Source organism: Hoplias malabaricus, chromosome 18 (assembly GCF_029633855.1).
Source record: "Hoplias malabaricus isolate fHopMal1 chromosome 18, fHopMal1.hap1, whole genome shotgun sequence".
Lineage (NCBI taxonomy): Eukaryota > Metazoa > Chordata > Actinopteri > Characiformes > Erythrinidae > Hoplias > Hoplias malabaricus.
The window spans coordinates 8,684,288-8,704,775 of record NC_089817.1 but is presented as its reverse complement, the minus strand read 5'-3'; the positions used below and the strand labels follow the sequence as shown (position 1 = coordinate 8,704,775).

The 20,488-nt window shown below is 40.5% G+C and overlaps 1 protein-coding gene across 1 annotated transcript in view; it reads right to left on the bottom strand.

The window, feature by feature from the left end:
• The window catches only part of LOC136674606 (PALM2-AKAP2 fusion protein), a 108,858-nt gene extending 90,377 nt beyond the window's left edge, over positions 1-18,481 (bottom strand). Inside the window, exons 1-2 of the mRNA XM_066650680.1 lie at positions 18,369-18,481; positions 3,989-4,034 (exon numbers count right to left, since the gene is read on the bottom strand). Coding sequence (XP_066506777.1) covers positions 3,989-4,034; positions 18,369-18,406 — 84 coding nt within the window. The 5' untranslated portion in view covers positions 18,407-18,481. The remainder of the gene's footprint in view (positions 1-3,988; positions 4,035-18,368) is intronic.
• Between the last annotated feature and the right edge of the window lie 2,007 nt (positions 18,482-20,488).

Below are 20,488 nucleotides of genomic sequence, written 5' to 3'. Positions count from 1 at the left end.
TGTGGTATTTTGTAGATTTGTTTAGTATTGAACATACACGACCTGAAACAGCAGCCTAAATATTTTTAAAAATAATTAATTATTATGATTTGTTCCATTCCAATGTGGTGCAGTTTCACTTAATTCATGCAACCTCTCTTTTATGTACCCAAAGAAAATGAACAGAAACAGTGCTGTAAACTGTTGCGGGAAATTATCTTCCTGCTTTGAACCTCTTGGATCTTAAACTATGGTTTAGGATTAGGATGATGACTAGGGATAGAACTAGGGTTTGGCTTAGGGTTATGATCAGGGACAGGGTTATGTAAGATTTTTCACACTGGGTAGAAGTCAGAAAAGCATCTAGTATCTGTGAAGAGCAAACTATATTTTGTACACATTGTATGAATCCTGGTATAGTTTTTTAAAAATAATAATACGAGATTGACAAAGAGACAATGACTCTAAACACACTTATACACAATAGGCCAATTAAAACAACGGTCTGTGACCAGCTTGAACAGGAACAATCCAAAGTTTTCAAATCTCTGGCTAACTAGCCATTAGATAAGTCAGGGTTAAATTGCAATGGGCAGAGGGCATGAAACATAGTGTTTTATGATCTGTGTAAACACAGAGGTGTGGTAGGTGTCTATTTCAGCCATAAGCCTAGCTCCTGTCTGTAGTAAAACTGCAGCCATGGCTACTCTTCTAAAACGTCATTGGCTGGCCCTGAGAAACCTAATATCAGCCACTCACTCATTCTAACAACACATGGATATCTCTTAATAATTTATGATGCTTCATCAAGCAGAGGGCCAGTGGAGATATGGAAAAGCCTGGCGGTGTGTGGTCTGCTGGAAAAGCTTGTATTTGCATTTCAGACTTTTCTAACACTGTTAAGTAGCCACAGAGAGATGTGCATGTGAACCGTGATCCATTGTTTTAAATGCAGTGAACATAAGAATTAATAATGGTTGGTTTTTATCGGTTTGGCTGATATCTGCATGCTTTCACGCAACGTAGCCATGTTGCCACACACCATTAAAAGCAGTGTGTGGGACTTTAATGGTTTTCCAGTGAGTTGGCGTCAGAAAAGACAATGCAGTAAACATATGCCAGCCTTTAAACCTTGTTGTTGCTGCCGGCCATAAACGGAAAGGAGGAAAACAGCCCTCTGGAAACAGCCTGAGCTAATGCCACTCACAGGATGTTTGTAATCTGTATTAAGTGTGGCACAAATACACGATTAAAATAGAAGATCAAATGGAATATTCTCAGGAAACTGTATGCAACATGATTGAATTATTTTGATGTTTGTGAACAGTCTAATGGACCAGAAGAGTAGTGCCACAGTTAAAATCACTGAGCAGAATGATTTTGAAGTATCTATTGCCAAGGAGCTGGATAATGATAAACACCCCTTTAACCAAGTCTTGGAACTGTGGATGGTGAATTTAAGCATTCCATTTCATTTCATGTTTTTTTTTCAAAGAGCTGTGTGCACAATGAGTGCACAGAATGAGTACATGTATGACCAAAGAGGGCACAGCAGATATTAATTTCTATAGTTCTATGTTATGAGTCATTATGATTTGTAATTATTTCATGATTTCATGAATTATTTCAAGGGAGGTCTCATACACTGGTGGTGCAGCTCATGTAACTGAAGAAAAATGACAGAAACAGTGCTGTAAACTGGTGGCAGAAGGTCACACAAGAGAAAAATCTGCTGCTTCTAAACTTTTGGAGCTTACACGTAGGCTTAGGGTTAGGGTTGTGGTTGGGGTTATGATTAGTGGCAGAGTAATGGTTAGGTTAGATAAATATAGGCAAACTGTATTTTGTAAACATTGTATAAATCATGGGAATCATAGGTCGCTAGTCAAATACAAATTCACATTCAGACCAAGCTGCGTGAACTTTACAGCAGCTAACCTCTCTACATATAAAAACATATAAATTACTTACGTATTTTTGGACATGTCCGTATTAAACATGTTGTTATAGTTTGTAGCGGTTACGTCTTGCTGGTTTTAAACAGAAGAGTAATGGGCAATCCTAAATATAATCTGACGAAATGTACCTATCATAACTTAACCCTTATTACTGCTAAATGACCGCCAATAACAACATAATGACCAGCTATTTTGGCTGACTTTGTTTTCTTTTCTAGGGCATAAAATGAGCACACAGTACACAGTAAAGTCCCTACTGTAATCACTTCCATGTGTCCAGGTTCTAATTCATCTTATTTCGTGGACTCAACCACTGTAATGATTTGAATCATTCCACAAACAGCATCAATTCCAGGTCTTTGTTTTTAACATTCTGCCCACAGCTGGACTGAAGCTTTGATAGGTGACTGTACACCACTTGTGCTGGAGAATGTTTTTGAGTTCAGTCTCATTGAGCACCCTTCTTCAGGGCAGCTTCCTCTCCTGTGGAGTAAACACTCAAACTCCAGGCACAGGAACAAATGCAGTGCACATACCTTTAGGTCATTTAGCGAACTGCTGGCAGATGCTCTCCAACTTCAATTAGACAACCCTCCTCTGTCTCTGTGAAGTGCCAGCCTTCTCAACACTTAACCTTTAGTTATCATCCTGAAGTCATTAGCACATTTGCACGCTAACCTCTTCCAAGGAGCTCATTAACTCTTAAAAAACAAGAGTATTACAGCTGTGGTTCCAGCGAACTGTTGCTATGTAATTACATGTTAATGACATTGTAGTATATAGACAATAAATAACATTAGTATATAGTCAGTATCAACAGCAACAATCCTTAGAAATGTAGCTGCACGCCACCACTGAAGAGCAATTATGTAATTATATACTATTACACAGCAATATGTAATACATTACTATGTAATTACATGGAAATTATTTGCAAAAGTGGTTATGACTACTATTAACTGTCTCAAATGTCACTGAAAAGTGCAGGAATCTACTGTATCCCAGCTCTTACACGTTCATACATACAGTTCTCAACCATGTCAACATTTGTACCAACCCGACATATGTATACTCAGGAATCACAATGATGCTAGGGATGCAGCCAAAATAGTTCTCCATCTGTTGCTCGCCACTCCAGTGTGCACTGAAGCCCTGTAGCTGCTGCCAAATTTAGCCACACTCAGCTATGCTAGCTAGTGTACAAACTGCTGGACTTTGGTGTGTGCGCTCAGTTTGTAGAGATAGATGATCTTACTTATAGTCCATGATGGAACACTATTAAATTCAGAAATGCCAGTAAAGTCCAGAAAACACCTCCAATCATTGGTTCTCCAGAGATGTTAAGATGCACCAACGCATCTACCGCAAAAGTCTTCCAAAAGATGTTCATCCTTGGCTTACTACGGCAGATGCCAACTCTTGGTAAAGTAATCAAAGTAGATGTTGCAATGTGACATACAAGAGAGACCCATTCATGGTCATCTACATTAGATACAGTAGGCAGGTTTCTCCAAAGTATCTAGAGCGAATATCCAAAAGAAACCCCTCAAAAGAAGCCAATTGTTAGCTTGCTACAGCAGATGCCAGCTTTGAACACAAAGCAGAAGCTGCAAAGGGACCTCTGACATCCAAAAAAGGATAGTCCTTTATTTCTCATGTTTATCAGATATATGCATCTACAGGGAAAATCTAGAATAAATCTTCGGGAGAACCTAATTGTTGGTTCTCAAGAGCTTTTAGCCAATGAAATCAAAGTTGCAGTTGTCAGTAGAAAGTGGTAGATGTCCAAAAAAGAGACAAAGTCATGGTTTTCTGGCGCAGATGTTAGAATTTCTAAAAGGTACTTCCAGCAGATATCCAGAAGGAATCTTCCAGTTTCATGCTCTGCAGTAAATGCCAGGTTTGAATGTATCCACAGTGGACCGTCCACTAGAAATCCCACAAGAGGCTACTCCATGGCTCTCCATAACTCATGCCAGGTATTGGCTAACTGTGTCCTAGTAGAAGTGATACTCAGCAGAAACAATAGAGGAACAAAGTCATAAACTTACCGCCAAAGCTTGTAGCCTCTCTTTGTGAAGTTCGGCCTCTGCCATTCTGGAAAAACAAAAGGTAGACGTCTCAGATACACTGGCCCAGTGTGTCTGTGTGTGTGTGTGAGAGAGGGGCAGTGGGTAAAGTAGAGATGGATACACACAGCTCAAATTCAGTAAGACTGTGTGCTGAAGGCAATTCCTCTCATTCACTGGCCATGTGCCTGCCAGAGTGCCTCTCTCTCTCTCTCTCTCTCTCTCTCTCTCTCTCTCTTTCTCTCCTCCCACCTCACTCCCTTGCAGTCACAGGCCATGTATGTGCAGCAGGAGAGGCAGTTGGGAGGAGGGAAAAGTGAGAGTGAGAGTGGGTGAGAGAGAGAGAGAGAGAGAGAAAGAGAGAGTGAGTGAGTGAGAGAGAGAGAGAGAGAGAGAGAGAGAGAGAGATGTTTCACACAGAGCTGCTAGGAGACAGGCAGAGCTGTCACTATGGAGGAGGGAGAGAGTCACACCTAGAAAGAGAGAGAGAGACTGAAGGAGTAGAAAAAGAGAGAAGACAGAGTGGGATGAACAGAAAGAGACAGAGAGAGAGTGAGAGAGAGAGAGTCTATTGGGAGGAAAGAGAGGGGTGTGTCATACACCTGGGATAATTACAGAGGAAAAAGCAGCTCTGTGTTTTGTTTCTGAGAATCTGCCGGCACTGACCTGTGTCCATTACTGCATCACACCCCCATCTGCTAACTGCTAACACAAGAAGACCTTAGGGAGACTGATGTTATGTTTGGTTTTGGATGTGCCAACTGCTAACGCTGCAGGACATTTCTGAGTTTGGTGAGGCCAAAAAAAAAAAAAAAAACGTTTTCAGGGAAATCATAATGATTAGTACAGATATGATAAAAAGAAACTGTGAATCACTACAAGTGAGCTCCTGTCCACTGGGGGCACTGTTTGTCTGAATCCATACAAAACGCCTCTCAGGAACTCCAAATACAATTACAGAAACAGTGCTGTAAAAAGTCCTGGGGAAAGAAATCCCACTAGAGTTTAGGATTAGGGTAAAATTCAGGGTGAGGACTGTTGTTAAGATTAGTGTTAGACTTAGGGTTAAGTTTGGGTTTAGGGTTAGGTTTGGGGGCCTATTTAAAGAAATATGTTTAAATTCATCTTGAGACTAAGCTCACTGTAGTAGCTATGGGCATATATTAGAAGTGATTAAAAATGATGGTTGTTGTTATTAAACATTATAATAAATTATAATCACTGTAATTTAACCCATTGAATAATGAACAAAAGACCAGTGTAATTAATATTCATGAAAATTATGAAATAATTCAATAATTGAAACAAACTTAAAATCCAGGTAAAGGCAGATCTAAATAAACAATATTTTATTATGATTTGAACATTGTGCAAAACAAGAAAAACACCACATTTTTACATGTTTTAGACTCTCTTAAAAAAAAGAATACAAAGAAAAATAATTGTCGGCACGGAGTGAATATCAAATTCAAATAAAATCAAATTTTACTACTTTTCATAACATATGTAATAACACAAATGTATTTGTAGGCTTATGAATTAGTTATTAACCTTAAGTCTTCCTTTTGTAGCAAGTATTAATTAAACAGAATGCAATATCCACGTTGACCGAAAACCTCATATAACGTTAGACTTTAAATAAACAATAATGAAACAAGAGTCATTTGAAACCATTTGCAAACATTTATCTCACTTTTCATCCAATATTCACATGGTTTAAAGAACATTAAAAGTTTTGTTCTACAGAAATGTTAATATTAGTTTCACCGGTGGTGCTGAATAATTAGCAATGGATTAAAATAGCTTAATAACATTAATTGAATATTAATATGGTTGCTAACTTTTACCTTTAATTTGCTAAAGTATAAAATGTGTGATAAAATGTGTAATTACATTGTAACAAATAATTACACGTTTATGTTTGTTATATATTTATAAGAATATGGGATTAAAGTGTAAGCCCCTACAGACTTTAGTCAGTCATCCATTTTTACTGTGAGTGTGAACAAAAATGCTGTCAATGCCTTTTTCAGTCACAGACGACAACTTTCAACAGCTTCCCTATGTTTGGTGAGTCCCGCTTTCCGCTACTGTGGAGTGGAGTGGGGCTGAGGGTAGGAGGAGCAGGGGGTCCTGCTGGCCCCTTTCCCAATCCAACCTCCTGCTCAACTCTCCTGGTGGAGGGATACAAAAAGTCCTTATATGGTGAAAAGGCTGAGCTAAGCGTGGCTGAAGAAAGCTCAGGGGGAAAGACAGAAATGCACTGGAAGGGATCCTGACATAAATATATTGCAGTACAGTGGGATTTTCTTCATATTCCAATGAAGAAGAAGAAGAAGAAGAAGGTGCAGAAGAAGAAGATGGGATTGCTTCATTCCTCTAGCCATTATTCTGGTCTAAATTTATAAGCCATTTACAGTGTTTAGACTGTGTCTGGAGATTAATGGACCTGTGTATATATAATTACCATGAGTTTAAGTATAATATAATTAAATCTACCAGCTGAAATCAAAGGTATTATGAGGCTTGTCCACATTTGAAGCTGGCTGACCTTGAGGTGTGGCATTCCACCTCTGTGGTCAATGTTTTTCTATGGTAAATATACAAGCTGTTCAAGCTGAATTCAGTTCTATGATTCTAATGATTCTAATTACAGTGTACAACTTTTGAACAGAACACATAGCTCATAATCAGCACAAGCAGTAAAGGCTTCTATACTCAGCAGCATAAGTGCAGGTTTAGGAAATGTGGAGGTGATTCACTCTAGCACTCTGTGGCATCCTCTAGCTACAAACGCTACTATGGTAATGACAGCTCAAGTATTTAATAACAAAGCACTCAACGGCAAAACTAGTGCTCCTCCAATATTTATTAGATTGACGTTACTCACTGACTAAAGCTACTTCACGTAATAGCAGCTGTAGTTCAGGAATAATGAACTGTTGTCAACAGTGTAGCTTTAAACTCTCGAGAACACTTAAGACAACGTCACTTACGGACTTATTACAGATGAAATAGGGACAGTTTAACATACACCTATCAGCCATAACATCAAAATGACCTACTTGTTTTTCATTCTCATTGTCCATTTTCTCCTATATGTGCATTTTGCACCTCGACCGTTACAGACTGTAATTCATCTGTTGCTCTGTTTACTTTATTAGCCCACTTTCACCCTGTTCTTCAATGGTCAGGACCCCCAAAAAACCTACAATGGAGACACTTACAATGGTCAGTGGGTGGTTGTTTCAGGCTCAAAATATGATTGGTTTTCCAGTTCTTTTCTATGTGTTGAATAATTAATAAGATGCTATAAATCTATTAATTCATTAATTCATTCATCTTCTGAAACTCCTTCATCCTGTTCAGGGTTGCAGCTGGTGCAGAGTCTATCAGCAATCACTGAGCAAAAGCCAGGAACACAGCCTGGACACAACTATGGACAATTTGTATGGTCAGTCCACTTACCAATAGTAGCCTGTTTCCACCAAAATCTCTGTTTCTTGAACTGGTTCCATTCTGAATTCTGGAACCTTGGTAATATCCAGTAAACCCTCCCCAGTTACCACCAGTTTTGATTGGAACCAAAAACACACTATCAGCAATGGGGGGCTTTGCGTGGTTGCTTGGTTCCAGTGTTGCTGTGGCTGCAGTGTCAGAGCCATAGATAAACCAATCCACTGTTTACAGCAAGTTCAGATCAGAGAGAAATATGATACAGTTGTGTGAATGCTGAAGAGTTCTGAGCTGTCAACAGAGCTTGTGAACAGCAGAGAAACTACCTAACGTACACTGTGTCATGCTTAACATGCTTTTTCCTTTTATTTATATATTTAACATGCATACGGCCATGTCCAGCTTTACTGTGTGATAAATCTTTATTTGAGGCTCTGGGCTCTTTCTGGAGCTTCTTTACTCATGGACACTGTCACAGTGTGTGCTGAAGAACATGCTGTTATTTGATTCCAGCTGTGAATGAACTTTTCTGGTTTATAGAAACACAACTAACCGTTCCAAATTAGGTTTGCGGACCCGTTCCAAATGGGTGGAAATGGGCTATATGTGTTTTTGGACTGTGGAAGAAACCCTACACAGACACAAGAAGAACACCACAGACTCTTGAGATGTGAAGATGGGGTTGAACCCAGGATCCCAAGACCCTGGAGCTCAGCGACACTACCTACAGCGCCACCAAGCTGCCCATATCAGACACATCAGACCAAATAATAATGCATTTCTCCTTCCAGAATGGTACAGATTAGAATGATTTCCTGTATAAAATGTGTACAAAATTTCTGATATACAGTATATCATGTATTTAGCATATTAATATACAGAAGGTCTTAATGACATATCATAGCATTGACCCATATATTAGTCTTCGTATAATCACTGGGCTAGAGCCAGGTCTGAGTTCACACTGATTCATGCTCTGTAAGAAGATACGGCATGGCAGAAAGTAAAAGGTAAACACAGCATGCGCCAGATGCCTAATTTAAAGTGACGAAATGAAGCTGACAGGGAGACAGGAGCTTCCAGAGCACTAAGTGATATGTAGCATTAATAATTGAGTGGCAGGAGCCATTTGCCTGATCATCTGAGAGTGAGAGGGGATGCTTATTGGATAATTATTGGCTCAGGACGTCTTCTCCTGCTGAAGTCTATCACCAGTCAAGTTCATTTAGTCTGAGAAAGACAGAAGCCAACAGAGCACTGCTACACTGTGTGGGCTCCAGAGGTCAACTGCCTCAGCCGCCCGCTACTGACCCTGAGTTTACTACAAAGACAATAGCTATTATTACATACCCAATACCTCCTTCTGTACAGCACAGAGAGAGAGAGTGAGAGAAACTGAACAATGGATGCCCTGAAGAAGCTACACATGAGCCCAATATCACACAGACCATGCCCAATGATAAGTGTTGGCTGGAGGAATAACAAACCCCTATAAAAAATAATAATAATAATGCAAAAATTAAATGGGGACAGCATAGTCACCAACCAGAACAGCAGGCTTTGAAAACCACAACAACAGTAATGTTAAAGTGTTGTTTATTTGTAAATGTGTATTAATGTATTGTTGTTTGTTTTGGGGGCGGCACGGTGGCGCAGCAGGTAGTGTCGCAGTCACACAGCTCCAGGAGCCTGGAGGTTGTGGGTTCGATTCCAGCTCCGGGTGACTGTCTGTGAGGAGTTGGTGTGTTCTCCCCGTGTCCCCGTGGGTTTCCTCCGGGTGCTCCGGTTTCCTCCCACAATCCAAAAACACACGTTGCAGGTGGATTGGCGACTCGAAAGTGTCTGTAGGTGTGAATGTGTGTGTGTCTGTGTTGCCCTGTGAAGGACTGGCGTCCCCTCCAGGGTGTATTCCCGCCTTGCGCCCGATGATTCCAGGTAGGCTCTGGACCCCCCGCGACCCTAAATTGGATAAGCGGTTACAGATAATGGATGGATGGATGGATGGATGGATGTTTGTTTTGGAACCACAAGCGAGCGAAACTTCCAGCTTCCAGTTACCAAATTTGCAAAAAAAAAAAAAAGCAGAGTAAAGCCTAGTAGAGCAGAGTAGGCACCATGCAGTGGAAAAGTGCTATAATGTCCTTGGAGCTGAATACAAGCAAATCTCCACAGCCGTCCCAAACGATTAAAATTTGTTACATAAAAGGAGATGATCCACCTATTTGTAGCCTTAATTTCAGAAGGAATGGGGGGATGGGCACGCTGTCGTTACCCACAGTGAAGCTGTTGTAGGTCTGTCTGGCTGGTGGAACATAAATTGCAGCAGCAGTCTTCATTGGTGAGGAGAGGAAATTCCTGGTTGCTCACGTAACTGCTGGAAATAGTCTAAAAGCCACACGGCACATGGCTCTCGTACTCTGCAGCACACTTCAGAGTCCACAGACTGCAGAATGGGTGCTAAATCATTCAGCAGACCACTGTGGAACACTGTTCGGCTGTTCTGTTCGGACAGGTCAGTGTACGGTAGGTTTGCCTGTCAGTGTCAGACTAGAAGAGCCCTTGTGACCAGCCATTGTTTTGTTGTTTATTGAATCATGGAGGTGCTCACACAGCGTGGCAGAGGGAAGGCTATTTTTAACAGATTACTGGTATTAAACTGGACAGTTTGGTGAAAAGTAAAGAACATAAAACAACATCAGTCAAGACATGTTTTGTGTCCAGTGTTCAGCAAATAGAAAGTGGACAGAAGCTTATTTTCCTGTTGTTTCACATGTGCTTCTATTAGTGAGTTAAGAAATTCTAAGCATATAAACATTGTCTGCTCTTTTGTCCATAATAATAATATTTGATATAGTGACTAGAGATGAGTTTGTTGCTGTCATTCAACTTCAGGGTCCTTGGGTCCTAGGTTCAAACCCTGGGTTTAAGTGTCTGCCTGTGGAGAGTTTGATGTGTTCTCCCTGTGTCTGTATGGGTTACCTAGGGTGACCAGACGTTCTCTTTTACCCGGACATGTCCTCTTAAAAAAAATGATCGGGCAGAATTTCACAAACGTCTGGGATTTTGTTTTTCTAGAGTTTACATAGAATTTCGAGAAGCGTTTCATTCACAAACTAGTCCCGCCCTCCACTACTCCGGATTGGACGGTCTGACTGTAGAGCTACTGTTATTGATTGATAACCTTCTCTGTAAACATTTAATTGGTCAGTCTGCACGTCAGTAGTCCTTGTTTACGTCAGGCAAAGCTCATGTACCTACCCTCATCTCGAGCAGCTATGCCGAAACGTAAATGTAAATTCTCGGATGAATTAAAAAAAGAAATTCCCATGTTTTGTGTAGCAAATAAAGGTGTAAAGGGCCTAAAAGCACACATAGGTTCGGCTAAGCATACAACGGCAGCGAGGGGCGAGCGCTCATCACCCCCCCCCCCCAAATCTCAGATCTGGTCACCCTAGGGTTACCTTACCTACTTGGGTGTTTCAGTCTCTTCCACATTTTAAAAACATATATTTATAGGTGAACTGGCTTTATAATATTGTTCATAGGTGTTAGTGAGTGAGTGTATGGTTGAGTATGTAATGAGCGATGATGGACTGGTGCCTCATTCGGTGCGTATTCCATCTTTGCACCCAGACTCACTGCTACACTGACCAAGATAAAGTGGTTACAAACATGAATGAATGAATACGTCTAGAAGATCATTTAAAATGTCTGCAGGGTTTGAGGCAAACTGTGCTAATTGGGGTCACCCAGCCCTTTAGCTTCATAGCTAAATCTAAACTAGTAAATATAAGACTCTGATAAAGGGATAAATGAAAATCTGTGACTGATCCAAATGGTTTGGTTTAGTCTTAATTACCAATATTCAGACAATGTTAGCTCAAGATTCTACTCTTATTATTTAAGTGTGTCTAATCTGAGCACTTCTCATTGAACCTAGGGATGTAGCTCATTTTCCACTTGTCTGACTGTGCCAAAAGAATCATACATCATTTATTAACTGCTGTTTCGGTTATTTTACGCCACAGTTAAGTGTTTAATTTGGCTGCTTTTTCTAGCCAAAATTATTTGCAATGCAGATTAGTACATGCTTACATTTTACAAAACAGAATCCACATACAAAATTCTGTTTGAGATTTCTTAGCAGCTTTGCATGGCTTGAGACAGGTTTAGAATATGAAGTTTATGCTAATACTTATGCTAAGTATTATATTTGAAAGATAATTATCAAAGAATCCTTGAAAATAATTATTTCTGCATTTGCAAGTCTCACAAAACTCAACGTAATATACAATAAGTGAATTAGTGGATTAGTGACACTCTATGATAATTGTACAACCTTACAATGAACTTTGAACTCTGCATTAACCCATCCGTGGAAGTGAACATGCACACACTAAAGATTAGGGGCAGTGAACACACACACTGAAAAGGTGTTGGGGGAGGAACTGGGGTCTTAATTAGAGACCACTCAATATTTCTAGGACTGTGATAACATTCATTCATTCATTCATTCATTATCTGTAAGCGCTTATCCAATTCAGGGTCGCAGTGGGTCCAGAGCCTACATGGAATCATTGGGCGCAAGGCGGGAATACACCCTGGAGGGGGCGGCAGTCCTTCACAGGGCAACACACACACACACATTCACTCACACCTATGGACACTTTTTTTTGAGTCGCCAATCCACCTACCAACGTGTGTTTTTGGACTGTGGGAGGAAACCGGAGCACCCGGAGGAAACCCACGCGGACACAGGGAGAACACACCAACTCCTCACAGACAGTCACCCAGAGCGGGAATCGAACCTACAACCTCCAGGTCCCTGGAGCTGTGTGACTGCGACACTACCTGCATCTCACTTGATGTAGACTCACTGGGGTACTTTATAAGGGTTATAACTTGGGCCAAACATACTTATGCTAAGTAGCGTACAGCTTCCATTTCTTTTTAGCGACATTAGCCTTGTGAGTCCAGTGCACTTTGTTGGCTGAGAGTGGATCCTTCTTCCTGATTGGCTGCATTATATATTGGCTGTTTTATCTTCCTGTTAGGTGATTGGTTCCATCTCTCAGCCTCCAGCCTCTAGCTTCACTGCAGCGTCATCAGTCGGCAGAACAGACAAAAGCAACATTGTTACTGTGGCACAGTGACCTCATCCCACGAGCCAGCGCGGCACACTAATGCCTTCCAGATGTGCCCCAGTCCAAACGCTGGGAATCAGAGACCAAATAAACATCCAGCCGACTGCAGTGCAATTCATTTAAAGCAACACACACTCACATGCGTGTGCACACACACACACTGCCAGAGAGCTGATGCTTGTGTTTTTAGGCTTTGAGGACAAAAATAGTGCTGTCTTTTATGGTCATACTGTCAACGTGTCATTTTTATTCGGCCGCAGTTTGTTTTCACATGACTGCGAATGCAGAATTTGAGGAGGCTGGACTGAGAATTAAATGCATTATAATGAATAATTTATAAAGTGTCTGAGACCTCTCTTGTTGTGCTTGGTTTGATGAAGTTGTCACATTGATAAATTAGCACTCTATCGACCCACAGAGGTGCTGCGGATGATATTAAAGTACTAGTGCAGACGGACGTATGTATTATTTATGATGCATGAAGTAGAGTGCTAAACGTTTTAATAGATGTATGTGGCTTCTGAAATTTTGAATTATTCATTACAGAAAAATAGGAATTGATATTTGAAAGATTCTTATAAAAGAATTCTCAAAAAGAATTAGTTCTACATTTAAAAGTCTCACCCAAATTCAATGTAATATAAAATAAGTGAATTAGTGGATTAGTGACACTCTATGATCAAATTAGGGGCAGTGAACACACACACACTGATCCACCTTGTGGTAGGACACTGATCACATTCACCAAAACCTCATTAGTAAAGGTCATTAAATATGAAAAGGTGCTGGGGGAGGAACTGGGGTCTTAATTGGAGACCACTCAATATTTCTAGGACTGTGAGTTGTAATATATAAAGTCTTTTACCCCATTTAAGCGTTGATGTAGACTCACTGGGGTACTTTATACGGGTAATAACTACCCTCAATTTCTTGTTCTATGGGGTGGGGTTGGGGGGGCGGGTAGTGGTGGTGGATGAAGAGGGTTAACATGTATAACAAATGGAGGGAGCAACTGCAAATTAACATCTCAACAATGGCAGATCTCCAAATGTCTACAGTTATATCACTGCTAAACTAATAGTAGTTAATTATTACTACTTGATTACTACTAAAAAATGATAAATTCAGTGAATTTTGTAAATTATACTAAAAAATATATGAATTAATTCCGTAATCTTCTATTGTTTGGGTCCAGACTCTTCCTGGGATCAATGGAAAAAGGCAGCAACACACACTGGACTGAGCACCAGTCTATTGCAGGGCATCACACACTCACCCAGTCACTCACACCTGTGGACAACATTACAGCCAGTCGACCTACCAACATGGGTCTGTGTATTGTGGGTGAAACCGGTGCACCTGGAGGAAACCCAAGCATTCACAGGGAGAAAACAGAAACCTGAGGTGAGGATCGAACCTAGAGCCACGAAGCCCTACAGCTGTCTTGCTATGACCCTCACTGTAGCACCACTATGCCACCATTAATATAATACATATTTAGAAAATGTAATATCCAACAAATTAGGATCAACAGTAAACTTCTCCTATTTAGTGTCTGTGTTACTTACTTGGAACAGACCTTCATTCTCGGGAGAGTTTGTGTATGTGACCAAACAGGGTTAACAGACAGGGCAGTCTTGAAGCGTGACCTAGGAAATGTGACGCAGACTAACTCTGTTCTTTCTCCCATGCCGTCGGCTCTGTGCTGGCCATCCGTGTGTTTATAGTTGGATTGGCTCTGGACTATGTCAGTGCTCTTGGCTCAGTGGTGTGTCTGAGCACCCAGTGTAAACACAAAATGGCCACCATACGGAATTTCTTATTTAACTCTTTGGTGCATGAGACTGATATCAGACATGAGGAAATGCAACCTTCCAAATAACTAACCTCTACACAGTGGAAGCATATGTTTAACTACGTCAAGCAGTTTTTTGGAATACAGTATGAAATACAGAGTACGATGTATGCATAAGAACGTGGTTACTTGACTAATTTGGATTTTTTTTGCATGTCTCACCAATTTTCTGGCTAATAATTATTCATTTTTATTTTTTATTTATTTACAAATGTAGCGAAGAGGCTCCAGAATGGGCATCTAAGCATCTTCTGCCTCCCTCGGTGCAATGCTAGCCATATTAACCTCTGTTAGCTGGCATATCAGTAAGAACATGTTCAGTTATCCAATGATGCTGTGAAACTTGCTGGTCTAAAAGATGCTGTAGCACCTCATTTGATACAAAAAGCACATACTAGCCTTTCATCCAACTGCTGGAACTGAAGAAATAATAAAATAAAATATCAATACCCCTGCCAGTAAAGAAATGGTGTAAAGTGCAGCTGCACTGCTAAGCTAAGTGGAAAGTTGGAACACTCGGCTTTTGCGTGTGCTGTCCAGTGCTAACCTTATGACTGGGCTAATTTGGTTGAGAGTGGAATGTGACAGCTGCAGTGCTGTAAGTGTTAACTACAATCTCAGGCAGGTCCTTGTAAAGAAGCAGGCAGCAGGACGTGGTGTAACCACTTTAGCCCCCATCTGCAGAAGTCCTGCTTTTAACCCAAAACAGCTTCAAAAACAAGGTCTGACTGGACTTAGTTCTAAAGTAGGCTTGTGAAAAAATGTCAATTCAGCTCTAAACCACAGAAAGTGGTTATAACTCTAATCCTAGACACTGTGGTCTAGATTTTAGACCAGGAATGCTACAGGAGCAGCCAGACACAGCTATGTGAGAGAAAACAGCTGTTTTTTTTTAAAGAGGAAGCTGTAAATTACTGTAATGCCCTTGGAGAGGCCTTGGAGGATGGCCCTCATCATCTTCAGCGCTTTCCCCTCTGACTCTCGCCACCTGTTGCTGCAACAGCAGCTGCTCTGGGGCGACTGACTGAACTAACTGAGCTCTGTCTGGGCTTAGCTAAGTGCTACAGATTTATGATGTACCTGTTTCACATACAGTTTTATTTGATACACCTGCATGATACTCAAGAAAACAACACAATATTGTCAAAAGTGGTGGAAGGCCTTTGTGTGAAGCTAAAACTGTTTTGGGACAGATTTTGTGTGCTTTAATTTTTTCATTCACTTTCTAATGAAATGGCTAATAAAGCAGTAGAAGTAATGTTAGCTATTAGCCACATTCTAATGAAGAGATTGCTTTAGAGTAACTATATAAATATAGTAGCTACACTCAAATTACTATTAACATGAGAAGAATCCATTGGTATAGCAACAGTATACATTGTATACAACAGTAGAATTTTCAGAGGAAGTTACTCACAAGCTAAAAGCTAACGCTAACAAAAGAAAATATCATGCGATCTAAAAAACTGATTAACACTACAGGGATTTGACTTGACTTTTTTTTTTTTTTTGCAAATAGACTGCTAAGTTTTTAGTTCATTCCTCTTTAAAATCAATGTTGTTTTGGTTTATTCCAAGATGTGTAGATATATTAAATATCGCCGGCTAATTTTCTATGAGTTTTCTATGGAGTTTTGGAAAGAAGCAACAGTAATTAGGACTTGGCACATTTTTGCCAAGAACAAGATTCCCAGACTCCTGCTTATCACTTGTGAAGCTATGTACATACTTCTTAATGTATTTTGCTCTTTGTTTATATATTGCTCTTTGTTTGTTCCTGGTTATAGCTGGGTTCCTTCCTTATGCTTTAAGAGAGAGAATACAAACTATAATACACTAAAACAAAACTGAAGAGAAATAAACAGAAAATCATGAAGCAATTTGGGGTAAGGTAAACACATATATACATCCACATACAACACCAAATATAGCCTACAGAAAACAAAGGGCATATATATACACAGAGCAACAGAGACAGGAAACACCTGGGAAGGATAATGATGGGGCAGGATCACAAAGGAGGCACAGGTGGAAACACTGATGACAAGGCAGTGCGAAGGTGGAGACAAGGGTGGAGACAAGAAAAAAGCTAAACATGTGTTGAAGGAAACATGGAACAGGGCAAACGTATGACATGGGGCAAGAACAGCTGCTTTATGAGAACACAAGTTGTATAAATAATATTGCACTAAATCAAATAATTATATAAACAATTATATATACATATGTAGCCCTGCGATTGACTGACACCTATCTATTTTGTGTCTCTGCCTTGTGCCCAGTGATTCCAGTCAGGCTCTGTACCCACCCTGACCCTCTCTCTCTCTCTCTCTCTATATATATATATATATATGTGTGTGTAAAAATTTTTGATATAGCAAAATAATTATAGCAATGGAACTTGTAAAACTGTCAGTTGAATAGAAACCATGCCCATTTTTAGGCATCGGGCCCTTGAGCCTGTCTCACCCTCACCACAGCTCTCTTCTTGTCTCGTCTCTTGATCCATCTCGGAACAGATCTAATTCATTTGTTTGCTGTTCAAAATATGCTTTTCCCTTTGGTGGAACTATTTATAGAGCTTCTCAGAGCACGCTCCCTGAGAAGAGAAGCAGATGTTTCTAGTTGCGGATGAACATACTGTACTTGTATAGTTTATTCCTTGGTCAACCCTGCATGTCTGTAATGGATTATGTACAGAAGTGTGACAGGGAAATGTTGACCAGGTCAAGCCTATTTTCTATTTTCACTCAAGCTACTCCAGAAGCACAGTGCCATTCGCTTTTGAGAAATGGGCATATATTTGCTCACAGTTGGAGGTTTGTGAAATCCGTACTCACTGGTCACTTATTCAGTCGTGTAGCGGATGCATGTGTAGTTTTCCCCATTCTATTCAAAAACTCGTTAAAGTATTACAACCTTGTTCAAAGCCTCTGTCCACATGGTCTACATAAAGAAACTACACTAAACACTCACAGCCCATTGTAAATTCATCATGGCTGAAGAGTCACAACCATGAAGACACTCACACGTATCAGCCCATTAAGCCTAGAGCAGTATAACCACCCAGATATTTATGAGAAGGACATCAAGTTCATGAGGTTTTAGTAGTGATTATAACCTTCCATTATACATTAGCTACGTTAACCTCATAGCCCCTGTGCAACACTAAAGAAGCAACTTTGGACATGAAATAGGACACACAACATAAAATAGAAAAAGCAGCCTTGTTAAAGCCTAATATTTGCTTGCACATTTGCCCCTTCTTGGGCTTGCTGTGAGCACTATGCTTATTAGCTCAATGCTAATGTGTCGTCTTCTTAATCTCTCTTATATAACTCTTATTGCACTTGTTGTGGCATTGGTTACTGTTTCAACCAGGACAGGTTTCGTTTATGAGTCTTGGGTCATGTCATGGTTCCTTCCTCTTGAGTTTCTCCTTGCCCATGGCTCGTTCACTGGACACTGGCAGTTGTTAAAAGTGCTATACAGATTTATCCTGAATACAAGTGAATGCACTGACATAACAGGTAGGACATAAACGGCATTTATTCCTATTGGAAAGACTGTCACTTTAATTGTGTCCACATGATGAATCAGGAGACAACACCCCATCGTCCTGTGTCCAGTGTGCGACAGAGCGCAGTCCACTGCTTCAATAGCTTCTGCTTTATATAAGCCAAGTGTCCTCACTGATTATGACACAGTGTGACACATGGAATCACATACAATGTTTGGCAAGAACACACACATACACACAAGCATCCAGACCCAGGAAGCCATAGCGCAGACAGCCAGCAGCCGCATCATCTTCCTCCCGTTGCCCCGGCTGCCGTTGCCATGGCAACCTGGCCATGATGTCCAACCTTTAGGAGGAGGCAAAAGGAGGGAAAATGGAGATACTCACTCAGAAGCCGGGGCTTTCCTCCTCAGAGGTGTGCCCATGATGTCTGTCTCTTCTCTCTTCCTCTTTTTTTCCTTTATTTCTCTATCCGTCCTTCTCCTGTCCTCCACGCCGTTGTCACTCACCGTCTCCTTCACCTTTCCCGCAGAATCAGTTGGGAGCTGGGTGGCAGCAAGCAGAAAGCATGTCCTCCGCCTAGCCTGCAGGAGGGGAGAGAGAGAGAGAGAGAGAGAGAGAGAGAGAGAGAGAGAGAGAGAGAGAGAGAGAGAGAGAGAGAGAGAGAGAGAAAGGGAGAGGGAGAGAGGGAGAGAGAGAGAAAGAGAGAGGGAGGGGTCTACGTTTATTACTACACACAACATGCTAACCTTGACTGCCTCATGCACCGCAGACAGATGATGATGTTCCAGAAGTTTCCATTTCCTTCTTGCAGCATCAAGGCACGGATCAGGCAGCATATAAATTCAGATACAGGACTATTTCACTACCAGGAACTAAACCAATTTCTGTGTTCACAGTGGAAAAAAGATTCCTATATAGTTTTCATTTGAAATCTCTTACAGAGTTAAGCACAAGGGCCCATAAATAGATCCACGTTACAGTCACTTATACAGACTCTGTGGACCTGTTTACAACTGGCATTAACATGAGTTTTCTATCCATATAATATGACTATACACCTTGGCCACATGGAGTTTACACTATGTTACAATAAGTACTGAGCCTGACCAGATGAGATCCAATTACTTTCCTGCAAAAAAAAAAACCCCAAAGAACTAAACCAAAAACAACCCACTCTCAAACATGAGGAAGAAAAGTTTAAAGCTGTAAATCTTCTGCAGCGACCAATGAAAAGGCTATGTCTTACAGCTTTGTCATATATTATATGTACACAGCATATTCACCACCCCATTAGTGTTAAATTAACACTGAGAGTGTTGAGAAGTTCACACCTTTACACTAATGGTTTTGATTTAACACTGGTGAATTTTCTCTCTAAATGTATGTATTATGCATTATGTATATAATATAATTTTTGTCAATTCTTAGTTATTTTATGGTCACTTCTGCTCACCAGTGTCACCTTTTCACTAAATACACACTGAACTACAATTACAGAAACAGACTTACAGTTAAGCTTCCCAGTAAACAATTAGCCGTTGATTCAACGTTGAAATAACGTAATGACTGCCGTCTAATTAATGTTCTCTTAAGGTTGAAAATGAAAGTTGAAAAGACATTGAAACCCAGACATTGAAAAGACGACTATTAGACGTATTTTGGACGTCCATTGACGTTATTAATTACGTCCCGAAGTAAATGACTTGTATAAAATGCGTTTTGGACGTCCACTGACGTTTAAAATATGTCCTTGACAGACAGACTACTTTTAGACCTATTTTGAATGTCCAGGGATGTTCCTTGTTTACTGGATTAGCCTTATGTTTAGAATTAGGCTCAGGGTTGGGCTTGGGTTGTAGGTCTGAATTCACGTTGAGACCAGGCTCATTTTCTTGGGTTTTCATGGTTTTCCAAAGAAACTTGAACAAATAAAGAGAAAGCTATTTTAAATCATCAGACATTTTCAATGGACATAATCACCATGGCAAGTCATTTTAAATACACTGTAAAAATGTCTGTAAATTTTGTAAATTTATGTCTGTAAGATCTGGCAACCACAGCTGCCAGTTTTTACCCTATTTTTTTCTGTGTACCTAAAGCTAAAGCTTTTTGTTTTGTGACAAGTGTTCGCTTCACATAAGACAAACCAAATACATCCAAAATGATTCAGAATGCAGTTTTGACTATTATACATTTTTTTTTCGTAAAACGAGTTATTTTGACAAGAATGAAATACTACAGGCTTTTTCTAAATCAGGGACCTGGAGGTTGTGTGTTCGATTCCTGCTTTGGGTGACTGTCTGTGAGGAGTTGGAAATCCCTGTGTCCACATGGGTTTCCTCTGGGTGACTGTCTGTGAGGAGTGTAGTGTGTTCTCCCTGTGTCCACGTGGGTTTCTTCCAGGTGCTCTGGTTTCCTCCCACAGTCCAAAAACACACGTTGGTAGGTGGATTGGCGACTCAAAAGTGACCATAGGTGTGTGTGTATGTGTGTGTTGCCCTGTG